Source organism: Ictalurus punctatus, chromosome 11, assembly GCF_001660625.3.
Source record: "Ictalurus punctatus breed USDA103 chromosome 11, Coco_2.0, whole genome shotgun sequence".
Taxonomy (NCBI): domain Eukaryota; kingdom Metazoa; phylum Chordata; class Actinopteri; order Siluriformes; family Ictaluridae; genus Ictalurus; species Ictalurus punctatus.
Window position 1 is genome coordinate 20,115,329 of NC_030426.2, and position 16,676 is coordinate 20,132,004.

Consider the following 16,676-nt stretch of genomic DNA (forward strand, 5'->3'; position numbering starts at 1 on the left):
TGTCTCACGTGTGTTTGCTGTAATGATTATGTATGAACTACTTGCCAAAATACGTGTTCGTATTCACACTCCTAATGCGGAATCGGTAAATACGCACGTGTCGTCGACGCGTTAATGAATTTATTTTGCAGACGTCGAGTTTGCGAATATTATCTGCATGTATGAATAATCAATCAGAGTGTGAAAATGTGCGATCGAGCTTTTTCCAAGCTTGAACTAGTGAGTGGGATGACAAGTGGAGGACGAGGGTAATCTGAGCCTCTTTATGTGGAATCTCAGCTCAATGAGGGTCATATCGTTTCTGTCTAATTAACTGCTACGGAAATATTTACCCAAGCAGGGGCTTGTAGTGCTCTCATGACGTGTTTATGTGCAGAAGATAGGACTGGGCACGCCACGTCTCCGTTGACGGTCAAGAGGGGTTGGGAGAATGAGGAGTCCGGTTTCGGATGCGTTCGAGTGCTGAGTGATGGGAGGGGTGAGAAATGTACTCGACCGGTTTGGATTTCAGGCCCAAACTCGAGCCATGCTTCTTTGGATATACACGTGAAATAAGGAGCAGGGATAAATTCAGCTAGAAAACAGAGGAAGGGGGAGAAGACGGGTAAGGAGGAGGGTTATGACCGGGCAGATGGGGCCCACAAAGAGGTGACATTGCTCCTTTAAGACGAGCTGCCAGCTGGCCTCTTGACGCTTAGCGAAAAGGAGGATGACGACCGTCACAGGTGCAGTGGGTGTGAGAGTGAATGAGAGTGAGCGAGGCCACTGGATGCAACATGAGCGAAAGTCTCAACAAGTGCTTGTGAGGGAGTGTGTTTGTGGATTCCTAAGGAAAGTGAAGACTCTCAGAGGGACAGCTATTTTCTGCCAGACAAACAACAAGTGAGACAGGTGTCCACCCGTCAGCAAGCGAAGGAAGGGGAAATCTTCAGATTATGCCTTGAGCCAGAACACAAACAGTGTTCTTGTATATGTAAACCAGCTCCCTTTTCCGTCAGGAACAACTCTTAGAAGAGATATACACGTCGTGAGCTTGGTCTTTAGATATGCACACACATGGGCAAGTAATGTGAATCTATTCAGCTTGTAATAGAACACAGAATAACAAATAAACAACTAGTACCACTGTGTGTGTAGTGGGCTTTTCCCCCCCCAGACAATATTCTTGTTGAATGAAAAAGCAGTCATAATGTCTGAAAGTGTCCTGATTAAAATGTAGCTGGAATGAAAATGTTTGAAATTTAAGGGTTGACACGCAATCAGAAAACACTCTTAAGACTCGTTTCTTCAGTCTACAGGAAGACAAACCTAGAGCTTCCAACCAAGACACACCAATGTGCTCAACTTTAAAACGCTTCTCACACCTATTAGTCCAAACCAGAGCAACAATCGATACTTTTGGTTTGTTTGCTATTTAGTTCGATTTGGTTTCACACTGCATGCGATTAAAAGAATCGAAAAGCAAAAAAAAAAGGGGGGGGGCGGGAGGGCGCTGAAAACGTACTCTTGAAACACTTTCATTTTTTGGTCACAAATACAGTGATGAGGTGGGGGAAAAAAAGAAAAAGGTTAACAAATCTTTACAATAGGTAGAAATCGGGAACATAAACCAAGCATGGAGAACACTAATAAATGATTAGATCATTATATAACTGGCATTTATTTTCTTTTTTGATCATCAGTCCAAATACCAAGAGAACACCGCTTTTTGATAGGAGCGCTATACACCTCTCCTTCGTCTCAAGTTGCAACTTTTTTTCACCCGACCAAAAATGTCATCTGCAACCCTAAATATACAGTATGTTACGTTTACTTTCTGCAGTTGGGTCGAATCCCTCGAATCCACTCGAACGGTGCTACAGTTCACTTTAGTGACTGAGGTGTTTTCACCTGCCAAAACAACGTGCACGGAGGGAGAAAACCTGGGTTTCATTCTAACAGACTAAACTCTGCATATGTGAAAGCCCCCTAGAACAGACAGATAAATATTATTTTATTTGTATAAGGCTTTTGACAATAGATACTGCACAAAGCAGCTTTATAGAAATACGGAAGAGTAGATTTCTATTCCGGAGCGATGACTACGGCAAGAACAAACGCCCTGACATGACCTGGGGAATCGACTCTCTTTTGGGGTCGACTTTGACGTGAACCTAAAGCAGGGTGACGACTATCAGTGCGTTTACACGGACAACAATAATCCACTATTAACCCGATTAAGACGATACTCTGATTAAGAAACTACCATGTGAACAGCAATTTTTAATTACCTTAATCCGATTAAGGTCATACTCGAAGTAAACGCAAATTGAATTAATTCATGTGGAGTGCTCCTGTTTTAATCGCATCATTGACATGTATTACAGACATGTAAACACTTTAATTACATTATTAACGTCGTGTGAGAGTTTTCACCGCATTTTGAGACAAGACACGATCATATACAGCAGTGCGCGACCGTTTTACGGCAAACAAGACAGCGCGGCTGCGTCCCAAACCACGTAGTCACCTACCACACAATAGGCGAAACACAAGTATCTCGGCTACTATACAGTAGGTAAGTACGCGGTTTGGGACGCAGCCCACGGCTTCAAGCGGTCGTCTATTTGCACGTACAGCATGACGAATAATTAACCGCACTTGAAATGTTTGTAAAAATTTTAAATAAATACACCCAAAACTGTATACGGTACCATTTCGAAGACGAACTGTATGTTGATATGTGAAATTCCGGAGGGAACGTCGGACGGCGTCGCACCGTTAGTGTGCTGTTAATCGAACTATGTTCTATAACGTGTAAAACAGGAACATGAAAGGAGTATTCTAAAAGCGACTCATGTAAACACCTTAATCACAATATTGTCTTATTCAGAATAAGGTCAATAATTAGATTACTGCCGTCCATGTAAACATAGTCTATGATGACTTGACAGTGACACACAACATTTATTAATAATATATATTCTGTATTCTAAGAAACACTACGCTGCTGCCCAACACTGCGTGATGCACGCTTCAATACATGTTTTAAAGTGAGAAAACTTTCGTCTTGTAGGCTGATCGTTCAAAACCATGTTCAGTCATTTTCAGTTCACCGAGTTGTCATACAAAGTACCGACATTTTAGCCAAAGTGGCATGAGATAATGCTTTCTGATAGGGTAGGAACGATAGACTATTATGACTATGAATGTGCAAAATGACATAACAGTTAATAAGTAAGATCCAACCTGGAACATCAGGCTTCCACTGTTACTCACCGTCCCACAAATGAATGATATAAAATCGAAATATGAAAACACAAATTATGTCATGAGTATAACAGTGTAATGTAATGTGAACTGTTCCCATACTTTACAGGACTTTGGTCTTATGCTACTCTTTTGTCTGGTGTAACTGGTGTAACATGGTGTAACCATTTCAATCAAATGTTTTTTTAATCTGAATGAAGCTACACATCATGTCACTATGTAGTTCATAACACATTACGACCAAGTGATAATGAAAATTGTTGCCGACTATTTCTATCATCAAATTTGATACATTTTGTCGATAAGTTGTTCCAGCCCTAAGCGAGTTAGTCGTTAAGGCACAACAACATCCAACATCATGTTTGGAGCATAAACGTTTTATCATTTGATTGAAACATATGATATAGTATAAGAGATATAATATTTTACATCTTCATCGTATTAACTACGAAAAAAAGAAGTTTTGATAAACAGTACACGATGAAATAAAAACAGCTGGTACATCTGGAATGAGACATGCAAGATTAGGGTAGAGTTAGTATTCGTATCCACATGTGTGCTTGTTTGTGCGCTAAAAAGTAGGAAACATATAGGTCATCTCTGGGCCATCTAGATTAACATGACGCTCTTATGTCACATACTTCACTTAATACTGATCCCTCCTCTCTTATATCCAAGGCATCGGTTGCCAAATATGTGACATGGGAATCTGAGGGGCCAATCGTTCAAATAGATCATAATACACCACAATAATCCACAATCTGCATTTATAATCTGTCATAAGATCTTAAATTATCGCCCGACAGGCGAGCATGTACTGACCTCAACCTGACTCCAGCCACTCATATACTTAAGTGCTTACAATCTTTTAATAATAATTGCTGTGATACAAAGATCCTGGTTTCTGTATGAACCTACAGTGTTTTTTTTTTTTGCTTGTAAAATTGGGTAAAAAAAAATCCAAACAAACGGAAGATGAAATCTTATTTTCCTCAAGCAAAGAAAGAGCTTAAATACAGGTCAAGGTACTTGTAATGTAGCCAGTGATGACCCACCTTCTCTTTGGACACTTTGTGTGAAAACGGACACGTCCCATCTGTCTGCTTACACGTGCCCCTAAGAAACCTGTAGACCAATCATACATCAGTGTTCATACTCAGTCCAGCAATTACAGAGTGCTTGAAAATGGCATATACAATACAGTCATGTCCATAAAAGTGTCTATAAGTATTGACAATAAGTGTGTGTTACATTACAGATTAACGTTAAAGTTTGAGTCTTATTAGTGGCATTTATAGCACAGTGCTGTCGAATTCGCAAATCTGACTGGTCAGAACATGTTGATTAAGAGTCTATAACAGCAGTTCTGACAGAAGTTGCAGCTGAAAGGCGAATCACAGGTCTATATTAATTCGCTTGTTCGAATATGACAACATTTATATTGTGACAATTTTACACAGGGACTTGTATGGCAGATGATTCACATAAAGGGGAAAAAAAAAAAAAAGAGCTTACGTTTTGTGTGAGGAGACGTTTAACATTTATGAAAAGAGTCTCCAGTTTCAGCACTTAACAGGTAAGAGGTAAAGCTATAACTTTAAGTTTTCACAGGACAATTTTCTTTAATGCCTACAAATTAATTATTAAAAACATTTTTACCAACATCACCATACCAATGATATCTCAGAAAAGTGTATCGCGTAATCATTTATCACAATATCGATATTATACGGATAATATCGCCCAGTCTTAATGTGAACTATGTAACTGTTAACAAATAAAAAAGTATGACATGTCTTGTTTAAGTCAATAAACAAAAAAAAATCACTGAAAAATCACTGAGGTATATGAATAAACAGGATGGGATGTGCTGTTGTATGGAAAATAATCGAGGACGGTTGGTGTGATGCAGCCTGACACAAATATTTTCCCTATAACACCACAACCTGAAGTGTTTCCCCTTATGATCTTTTTTCAAGAAAGGAATCGAAAATCTAAATCTAAGACACGGAGTAAATAAAACAAGGCTAGTTCAAAATCTGGAGACAAAATGCGTAAATAAAATGCGAAGGTGAGTCTGTGTGTATGTGAACGTACCTGGTGCAAACGGCAACTTTATCTGGATCATGGATGTAGGGGCAGGCTGAGCCACGGTTACACTTGCCAAAGCGGTTGAAGTACATGCAGTACTGTTTGGCCTGCTGTTTCTTCTGCCGAGCCTGGCGAATGATGGCCAGACTCTTCTGCACCGCCCGACTGAGAGAGCAAACACAAACGGCTTTAATACTGGATCACAGCCCTTACTGACTTCACTTAGTCAGGCTGGGACCACGGAACGAAGATGATGCACACAAGATTGACCAAAAACAATTCCTACCATAACTCAATGCTTTTTTTAATCACCAATAAAATATGACCTATAATTAGTTTAAAACTTTAGGCAGGTGGAGAAGAGCTAGGATTCTAGTGATGTAAGGGATGTTCACTTTCCAAACTAACCTGGCCACATGCCGTGTGTTGGAGGTCCTGTAAGTGCTGCTACTGCCAAAGGATACGTCTTGAGGACTGAACAACTTTCCTGAATTTTAGGAGGAACAATGAGAAACAAACAAAAAAAAAAGAATATTAACTGTTATGCATGTGTTTAACTGTCAGTGAGTCAAAGACAAGGCATGTAGTTTCATAGTTATACTATTTATAATGTATTAAAAATTAAAGGCAAAAAAAAACAACCTTTTTGCCTTTGACCCCTTTACCTGCTGAAAGATACAAAGTAGTACTAGTAGTTTTACAAGAAATGCCTGTTTATGATGCATGCTAGTTAGGTTGGTAAATGCATGGACATAATGCATTCAACACACAGAAGTGATGGAGAAGCAGAGATACGGAGAAAGAGGCGGCGTGAATTTAAGAAGTGTGTGTTTGAGATTGAGGTTTGAGAAGGAGAGAGAAGTTGTGTGCTCTGAACTGGGTTACATTCTTTAATCTCAAACACTCTGTAAATTCCCCTCCCTCTTTGTTCTACTCACAGACTGGGACTATTGACTGATGACAGATTTACTATTTTAGATAGACACCCACCCACCCTCCCTCCCTCCCTCTCTCTCTCTCTCTCTCTCTCTCTCTCTCTCTCTCTCTCTCACACGATTCTTGTTCACACACTCCTGTTGCTCTTGCTGAACACAGACGCGCAACATCTGAAGAATGCTTTACCTGATCTGTTGGATGGTGTGCTAGGATGTGTGCGGGAAAGCTTATTGGCCGAGACTCTGTAGAGCTCCCCGCCAATCCACCGCATGCCCCGCCCTCTCCACTGCCTGTCTGGGGTCGCACGAAGACGAGACTGCAACAGAAATCTGAAAGAACCGTGAATAAGAGATGTGGAAAATGAGATAAGTGCTGCTAGGATCAGTGATTAAAACACTTGACATATATTTTGCACAGCCATAATCTGAAAAGCTACTCTTTTGCGTTGCCTCAGTAATAACTCCAGCTCCACCTCCTTCCTCTCTCCCTGCCTCTCGCTTTCACACCCACCTCCCTCCCTGGCTCCCATGTCACACCACTCTGGTAAATTGCTCCTCTAATGGAAGGGACGGCAGGGTGGAAATGGAGAGAATTGAAAAGAGAAGGAAATCATTGAGATAATTGCCAGGGCAGGAGGCCAGAGCAGGGAGATTGCCCTGCAAACTCTCACACACGTGCACACTTTCATTCTTCCTTTTCTGCTCTCTCACACACTCCTACACACTGTGACTTAGCGTGATTACATTATGGAGTAACTAAACACCTATACATTTATCTAAACACGACCGCTCATGTCATGTCACGTCATTCTCTAACGTGTCACATCTACAGGCATTCTTTCTATGGAATTTAGTAGCTGCGTCCTTCCTCTCCATCTCCCCTTTTGTCGAGCCACACATGATTTCATGGAGATGCCAGTGATCCTGACAATTTCTGCTCTCCGGACCTGCCTGATCCATCCTGATGCCGTACTTCTGGATGGAGCTCTCAACAACTGGAGGCTACAGCCTGGAGATTGTTGAGGATGGTACCGCTTGAAGTACCATGGAAATGGTTTTGGACCTCAATTCCACATTCTCGCTGTGTTTGCTGGGACAACGTTTGCTACTATGCTCTTGGGACTGCAATTATCACATACAATTTTGCACTCAGGTCTCCTTTAGTGAACAGTGGACTAGTTCAAACAAACAGACTTCATATAAAAAACCATAATGAACTTTCTTTTACTTTCACACTATCCGTTGTTACCCAGATGAGGACGGGTTCTCTTCTGAGTCTGGTTTCTCTCATGTTTTCTTCCTCAGATCATCTTAGAGAGTTTTTCCTCACCACCGTCGCCACCGGCTCGCTCAATAGGGATAAATTCACACACTTAAATTCTGTATCCTGTGTTTATATGTTTCGGTAAAGCTGCGTTGAGACAATGTCCACTGTTAAAAGCGCTATACAAATAAAATGTAATTTAATTAGTTCACAAAGGGAAACTGTACTGTGCCCTACTAATGTACTATTAACACCCAGATTATGTACTTAAATTGAATTTTGCTAAATGGCTGACGTCGCCCCCTGATTTTCACGATTAATTCAATTAATTTGAGTTAATTAAGATTGTACATGTTTGTATACATGCATATTTAACATTTTAATTAAAACATCTATAAATGCTATTTAAAAGGTTAAAGCAATATGAAGGAAAAACACAGCCTTCTGAACTTTATAAACTCCTCCTACAGTCTGCGCTACTCCCAAATACTACAGGCTTAGATATAAAAACAAACACTTAAACACACAAACAAAAACACCAAGATAAACAGGCAGCACTTTGCAGAGGACTGAGCTCATAGCAAAGAAAGGTACAAATATCATTTCATAGCTATGGAATTGGTACAGGTTTGAAAAGTCAGATGAACAAGTTTATGTAAAATGTAATACTGTATTACATTCTAAGAGGTAATTTGCCAGTTGGAATTACATCATTTATGACCTCGGCATGTTCGACAGACGATGTGGGAAAATGTTTGTATCTAGTTAGCAATAAGCTAGGCAGCTAACTCGGATCAGTGATTTATATTTTCTTTTTCAAACAGCAATATGTACAGACAGTGTTTTAGCTTTAACAAACAAATATGTCTGCATGTTGATTAATCTAGAGCTAATACTTGTGTACATACAGTATAACTCCTTTACAAAGGTAAGGAGTTTTACTTTGTTTATTTCTGATGCTGTGCACAGCCAGGTTGATTTGACGTCACTCTGTAAACCGCGAAGGAAGTTGGATTTGAGAAGAATACCCCGAGTTGCGGTGGCATTTCATGTCACGAAAGACAAGGTGCCCATTTCCTCTGTCCAGAAAGAAAGGTTCAAAGCAAGGTTCAAGTTGTGCAAAAATAGTAACAGCGCCATCTATAGCAAATAGTACAAACATTGTTATATATATATATATATATATATATATATATATATATATATATATATATATATATATATATATATATATATATATATCGTAATTTTTGCACATCTACATTTTCCAAAGTACATTCTAATAATTTTTTTTAAAATTTATAGATAAACTGAGTAATTTTTTTATTGAATTATGTGACAAAAAATAAATAAATCATAATCGAGAATCGTATATAAAGTTGGGGGGGAAATAGATATTTTTATTTATTTATTTTGCAATATCACCCAGTCCTAACCTCCACCCCCTTCTGCTATGTTAGTCAGGCTTTGACCAATTGGGAAGAAAACATTCATACCAGCCATTTGGAACCACACCGCTTGCTGCACTACACACATCAGCAAAGGGGTGCATAAAGCAGCAAAGTCTTCTAACATGAAGTCTTATCCAAAATATCAGTGTTGAAAATGACAAGCACAGTGATGTTCTTTTAAAAATAAAGCACAAGTAGTTTGTCTTGTTTTTTTTCTTACAAGAGTAAAAAATCACCTCTTATTGATTGTGAGCATAGCGACAGAGAGAGAGCGTAAGAGCATGTGCGAGTGGCTGGGTAAAAAAAAAAAAAAAAAAAAAAAGGGGGGGAGTAAGAGAGGAGCAGGTCCGAAAGCTAATCTACTCTGTATTAGGAGACATGAACTTTGCCCCACATGTTCTGAACCCATTTTAACACCCAACAGTAAATTACATCTAACATCAATCTGCACCCAATACAGGAGCCTTTCCTCTACAATCTACTGCCATGGTCAGACCCAATCTACTCACAAACTGTGCACCCCCCACCACACACACACACACCAAGGAAAATTGAATAAAAAATAAATACACCCATAGATGGGCTAAAACATACAGCTGCAGACGCAGTGAGACGGCCGTGCTGCCCGTAGTGCACCATTTCTGCTTGCCTTCGTCTGGAAGATTACACATCCGACACGGCTCATAACTTAGACGGGTTCTCACTAGCTAAGTGACTGTAGCCGTGGGATCCATAATGACGGATAATAGGAGAACAGTCACTGCCCCCACAGAGGCTTTAACAGGACAACCTCGAGCCAAAGAGCCATAACGCAGACTAATGCAGCCATGACATGGACATGGAACATGGACAGCAGTTAACCTTTCACAGGAACAACTCTGTGTGTGTGTGTGTGTGTGTGTGTGTGTGTGTGTGTGTGTGTGTGTGTGTGTGTGTGTGTGTGTGTGTGAGTGAGCGAGAGAGACAGAGAGAGAGAGAGAGAGAGAGAGAGAGATAGAAATGTATGAAGGGGCTGAAGGGGGAGCATGTGTGTGTGTGTGTGTGTGTTTGTGTCTGTGTGTGTGTGTGTGTGTGTGTGTGTGTGTGTGTGAGAGAGAGAGAGAGAGAGAGAGAGAGAGAGAGAGAGACCCAAGAACCATAGAAGAGGAGCGGCAGAATAGAAGAAGAGAGAAATAACAAGCCATAGGGAAATAGGAGAAAAAGTAGAACGTGACCACTGACTAATTTCAGAATTTGCCAGGAGAATTTTACAAAATTAATGTTTTGAGTAATTATTTCTTATACCATCTAGATAAATTCACATTTAACGTTTCTTTAGTGAACAGTACTTCTCATATTAATCGTGTGTGTTTGTTTTAATAAATGAATATGAATCGTAATTTTAACTGCAAACTGTAAATGTAATTAACATTCAAAAAAAATTGTGTACAAAGGAATTAATTAAAGTGCATTAATATATGAAATATCCTTTCATTCATTCATTTTCAGTAAACATTTTACTGCCCAGCTCTGAGCTCAACACCCTCAAGAACCGGAAACCCTGGAGCTGTGATGCAGCAATGCTACCCGCTACACCACCGGGCCACCTCACATATTTGATCATATTTATATTTGGCTAATATCAGCTATAGCAATTACTTTACTGTAATAAATAGTGACAATCCCTGTATTAAAGCCATGGCCCAGAGGGTGAAATCACTGGAATAAAACTGATTACTATTCTAAATAGTTGTGTTAGGAAAATAAGGACTAGGGATCTTTATTTATTTATTTTTAAATTAAATGATACTACAGAAAAGATTCAAGCGGGCGTTATTTCTAGGGCAGAAACACCGACAACAGCCTACACCATTGCCCTTGAATATCACATGGCCTTGACTCATAACGCACAATAACTTATCCACCCTAAACGTTTCGCAAATCCAGGCAGGAAAGTTGGTCTGAAATCTGAGTTGAAGTTGAACTCATGAAAGCCCCAGAAACGGGAGGCACATGCCACCATCGCATGTAACTTCCGAACGGGACCCGAAAATCATTTTAATGGGACACACGCTAATGCAATGCTAGAGCTGATTTAGAGTGGAAACGACCTCGTTCCTGATGACCTTTGATCTGAAGAGGTTTTACTGCTGGCCATCAAACACTCACGAGACTCAGAGAGACAGAAAGAGAGACGGCGAGATGCAGGTGTGTCGTATTGACTTTGAAAGCCATCTTTACAATAAAATTTCAAAAACGCACGGGAAGTAGAAGTGGTGCGTACTTGTGCAGATAAGAATAGCTAATATACTGCTATGTTAGTGCATTATTCATTTTACTGAACCGACTAAAATACATAAGTGCATTTGTTCTTTTAAATCATACTGTCAAAATAAAACCTATTATAGCAAACTATCACTCCCAGTAGACACAAATCCCCCTTTCTGCTGCTACTTGGCACATTTAAGGGGCACAATAAGCAAACAATCAGCAAGACAGAATGGTTTACACCTGTGTCCGCCAAAAAGACAATCCATCTTGTCATTTCCTTTATATATATATATATATATATATATATATATATATATATATATATATATATATATATATATATCTCCAAGCTACTCAGCTCCATATCAAGGCTCAATGTGTGTGGAAACAGAAATGCGTTTATACAAAAATGTCCCATGTTTTTGGGGACATGGTCTAAAAAGGGAGCACAATTGTGACAATGTACCTGCACACAACTCGTGCTCCCAATCAACATGCGTAGCAGAGTTGAATAAGCTCGTGTGATTGTGTCTGGGAGCGTGGTGCTTTTTTTTTTCTTCTCTTACATGTGCGTCCAGGCGAGGGGGTGTGCTGTGGAGCGTTTCGACCGTGGGACGAGCACAGATGAAGGAGAGGGCGAATCAGCACTCCGGCAGGGTGATTAACGATGTGACTTTTGTTTTGGTGACGGCGAAGAATTCGCAAGCCGCACGGGGCATTCACAATAATGCTTGTCTGACCTATTTGTTTGCAGAGAAAGCATTAGTAGGCTCATCCTGAGGAAAGGGGGGAAAAAAACAGTTACCCTTGAAATGGGCTAGCTAGCTTCATTTAGCTAATCTCTATTGTTTCAGTGGCTCTTTGCTTTAAGCAAACTAGGTAATGGGGGAATCAAGTGGTATCAATGTGCTAAAGACTATTAAAAGGAGCAATATTATTTGGGACGAGGCAGGTGAACACATTGGAAATTAGTCGTAATGAAGAAAGAAACTGGAGGGCAGTGCGATTAGAAAACTGGCACGCACTGGAATAAGGAGAGACGATGGGGTTGAAACGCACCCATGAAATTATTTTTTTTTTGTTTCTCTTATTCAGAGGAATTAATTGCCTAATACATGTGTTTTTGTGCATGTGCAATGTGCTGAGGATCCAAAACCTGTCTAGATGAAAAAGATTCTTTCCCTCGCAAAGGGAGATTCAAACGTGTCACTTAAATTTTAGACAGTTATTAGCATTTGTGATAACAGAACAACATCTGTGAAAGCTAATGCACTAAAATATCTTGTGGCTATAAAGCACACTTCTTTGTTATCATCATTTTGTCTTCAGGGAACACAAACTTTTGCACTCCACTGTGTAGTTACGTATATGCAGATGGGTGATAAACGCAATGACAAAGTGTCTTAGTAAGGCAATGAGCCAACACGAGCCATGAGAACAGCTTGTTACGGTTTTAGAGGAATGAACAGTGTTCTTTCCAAGAGATCTTCCCTCAGTTGGTGTTTGATGGTGGTGGTGGAGAGTGCTATCTAACTCGAAAATCTCCCATAGGTGTTCTAATGAGTCCGTGTATGGCGAGTCTGAAGGCCACAGTACATCATTTTCATCCTCATCAAACCATTCAGTGGGCTCCTTGGATGGGGGCAGAGTCATCCTGGAAGAGACCACGCCCATCAGGACAGAAATGTCGTTAAAGCCAGGTTTCTGTCCATCTGAACTCGCAATCTCCTGACAAGAAGCTGAATGCTTTTCTGTTGCCCCACTTGGGAGGCCAAACTATTTTTTTTTTTAGAATAACTCAACTAACTAAAAACAAACAAACAAACAAACAAACAAAAAACGCTGTACGATTATCATGACCGCTAAGGGCAATGTGAAAGGGACCAAAAGGGATGCTTTTTATATTCTGTCAGTTTTCATCAACATATTCACAGCTGATCTGTAAAGCAACGCATTCAGTTTTAAAGGACTATTTATGTCCTTTCGCTTTAACACAGCAGAAATGTATGCACTACTTTTCAAATGTTCGCTCGATCCCTTTGTACCTTTTTTTTTCTTCCAGAAGCCGAATTCAGTCATTTGAAATGTGTCTGTTTTGCTTCCCTGCTTTGACAAACAACACAAAAAGCAAGCACGCCTGCGAGTTGTTGGCCAACGATTCAACTATGAGCTGTGGTGTTCTGTGCTTGCCTCGTAAAATTTTATTATTCAAGTCTGGTTAGCTGCTTTATTTTCTGTCGGTATGTTTAACCGTGAGCTGTCCTTGTGTATAGAAAGTAGGAGAGTTATACGACAGCTCTATGCTGAACTTTAGTTCCCTCGGTGCTTCCACAGACGTACAGTACGTGTTTCTGATTCTGCAAAGATCATCTGTCATCCAAACACGCTAATTCATTTATGTAGAGAAACGTTCTATTGTTATCCAAATGGCCTCATCCGATGTGTGTAGTGCAGCAGGTGGCGGGATTCAGAAGTGTTCAGTTTAAACACCTCTACAAAAAAAAATGAAAATCTTTGCTTGTCCTGGACGCCTGGACTAGTGATCCGAACCACTCCTAATCCCTTCCTAAAGTTTCTAAAGTTAGGTTCGTATGCTGCACTATCCACAGAATTCATGCAATCTTTAAGGCAATGGACTAGGGTTCCGTGGTATGCCGGTACTACGGTAGTATCGCGATACTAAAGCTTCAAAATACCACCGATGCCACTGTATTTGAAAAAATTTTTAACGGTAGTATCGTCAATATGGTAGTACCGTAAGTAATGTAAGTGCGACACATCCCACTGCTTTTGCAGAATACACAAAGGTTAGTGACACTTTATATAACCTGAATTCTTTCCCTTAATCTTTAAAGAATTCCTGCTTGCTAGTAATCGAGCTAATGTTACGCTAGCTGCTGTGTGTAAATAATAAATTTAGCCGTGTTTGATAACAAGCGAGCTAACGTTCCCAATTTCATGATTTTTTTTTTTTTTGGAGTTCGTTTCTAAATTCAGTTATTTATTCCTAATGTTGTCTTCATTCTTAGTACTCTGAGGACAATTTCCATTTGCATGATTTCATTGCTCTAGGAAACAATAGATGAAAAATAGGGCACATTGAATTAGTTGCTTGCCAACTGTATGATTGTTCTTGGGTTTTTACCAATATCCAGTTTTTCCATTCTCATTATTAAAGCGTTCGGTTTGTCTGATTTCATTTATATCTATGCGTTTCTGTAAATTTGGTTCATTTTGTAGATTTGAATTATGAATTAACACAATATTGCGTGGCATCGTGATACTACTTGGTATCGTATTACTTCAGCCAGTATAGTATCGTAAGACATGTTTATGGCCATGTGACAGTTCTGCTGAGGACTGGCTCTTGCTCAGACTGAAGCTGCGAGTTGTATAAGGCTAACCTCTTGACACTGCAGATTAGCTTGGGCTGGGACTGGAGCAGAAAAGTTGATCAGATTTATAACTGTTTTGGCCAGGTTTGGCTTAATAGTTAAGGCTGTGTGTTACTGATCCAAAGGTAGGGGGTTTAAGCCCCATCACCACCAAGAAAACACTGTTTGGGCCCTGAGCAAGTTGAACCTGCTCTGCTCCAGGGGCGCTGTATCATAGCTGACGCTGCGCTCTGACCCCAGCTTCCTATCAAGTAGGGATATGCAAGAAAAAATTTCACTGTGCTGTAATGTATATGTAACAAAGGCGGCTTCTTCTTATTCCATGTCACTTTTCTGCACTTTCCTCAGCAATGACAGATTTGGGCTTTTTTTTTTTTTTTTTTGATGCTATCCAGTAGTTATCCAGATATTTAGCCATATTTGCAAATAGCATGCACTTACTTTCCATGCAGTATCCCAGTTTGGAAGGATACAGAAAAAAGTACATACCCTAATCTGTTTAATGTTATCCCTGCTTGGCTGCTCCTTACCAATGTGGATTCTGTACAGTCTATAGTTTTATACTCTGAAATTCCATGATTAAAAAGTTAAAACGGTTAAATTGGACATTTTACAGAGACAAATGACCCCCTTGCTTCCTATGGAATGTTCTTCCCCTTACGAGCTACTTTCTTGAGCCTGCATATTATTACACATACAGTATTTACAGCATATTTGTCCCATACTACTATTCTGTATCTCTGTATACTTAAGTACTCGTCTTTGTTCTCTGCGGATAGCTTGATGAGAGGGATGCAGAGGTGATGGAGAGAATTGGAAGAGAGAAGAGTGCAGTGGTAGGTTTATTACTGACTCTCTCCCACATCCTGTACTGATCAATATTAGAGCACTAAACGTGATGAGGGCCACGCCAGCCAATCCGCCCACACTCTATACATACGTGTGTGTGTGTGTGTGTGTGTGTGTGTGTGTGTGTGTGTGTGTGTGTGTGTGTGTGCATCTTTAAGTGTTAAACTTTCTCATAACTCAAAGTCTATGTGAAGTCTGCACTGTTTGCCTGTGCAAGATCACTGCATGCTCAGAGTGCAAAACCGAGATTCATTTAAAAAAAATAAATTGTAAAAAATCTGGATGTTATTAACAGATTGGAAAACACTTGCCCAAGAATTGATCTACAAAATAGTGCCAAGAGAGAGAATGAGCTGCAAATTAACGCGAAGAGACGGAGATGAAATGGCAAAACAGGAAGACGTGAGCAGCAGAGAAAGAAGAATAAGAAAATGGGAAGAGTGCGTGAGTGGAAAAGCTCTGTGTGTGTGTGTGTGTGTGTGTGTGTGTGTGTGTGTGTGTGTGTGTGTGTGTGTGTGTGTGCGCGCGTGTGCATGCTTGCGTAATTTATGCCTCCGCGTCCATACTTTACGGCTTTCTTAATTCAACTCCTGCTACTATTAATGTAGTTAATGTTGAGATTATATCTATTTTCTGGTGGTGGTCAGGATTTACGAGGTCCATTCCTCCCCCACGCAGGCACCCTAAACACTCAATCACTTGTGCGGCGTTCACTGCTGACTGCACACTCCCACTCTCCCTGGGTCACTGCGCTGAGGGCCGGGGACTACACTGTCCCTGTTAGTGTGTGTGTGTGTGTGTATGTACTAACAGGGGATGTGTCAAGAATGGAATGTCAAAAGTTGTAAACTACCCCTCTGGGCTAATTAGCTAACTCAGATATAAAATATACAAATACATACAGTTGCAATCACAATTCTTCACCCCCCCCATTGAAAATCAGGTTTATTGTCAAAATGTACAGACTTTCAAGTGAAAACAAAAGCAATTGAAATAGTTCAATACGGCGAATGCTTCAAGTGGTTTCCCCAAATTCCACTGAAAATGCAACTTATAATGATTTCTCCAGTTTCAAAATTATTCAACACTTTCATGGCAAGTATCTTTAGTACTTTAGTAGAGCACCCTTTTGCTGTAATGACCTGCTGCAAACGAGATGCAGAGGTTCAGGCAGCGTTCCTCAGTAATCTTA

At 40.1% G+C, this 16,676-nt stretch overlaps 1 protein-coding gene across 1 annotated transcript in view; it reads right to left on the reverse strand.

The window, feature by feature from the left end:
• zc3h3 (zinc finger CCCH-type containing 3) overlaps window positions 1-16,676 on the reverse strand; it is a 76,391-nt gene that overhangs the window by 10,781 nt on the left and 48,934 nt on the right. Inside the window, exons 5-8 of the mRNA XM_017479995.3 lie at window positions 6,463-6,605; window positions 5,749-5,827; window positions 5,347-5,505; window positions 4,305-4,374 (exon numbers count right to left, since the gene is read on the reverse strand). Of these exons, the coding sequence (XP_017335484.1) occupies window positions 4,305-4,374; window positions 5,347-5,505; window positions 5,749-5,827; window positions 6,463-6,605 (451 nt within the window). The remainder of the gene's footprint in view (window positions 1-4,304; window positions 4,375-5,346; window positions 5,506-5,748; window positions 5,828-6,462; window positions 6,606-16,676) is intronic.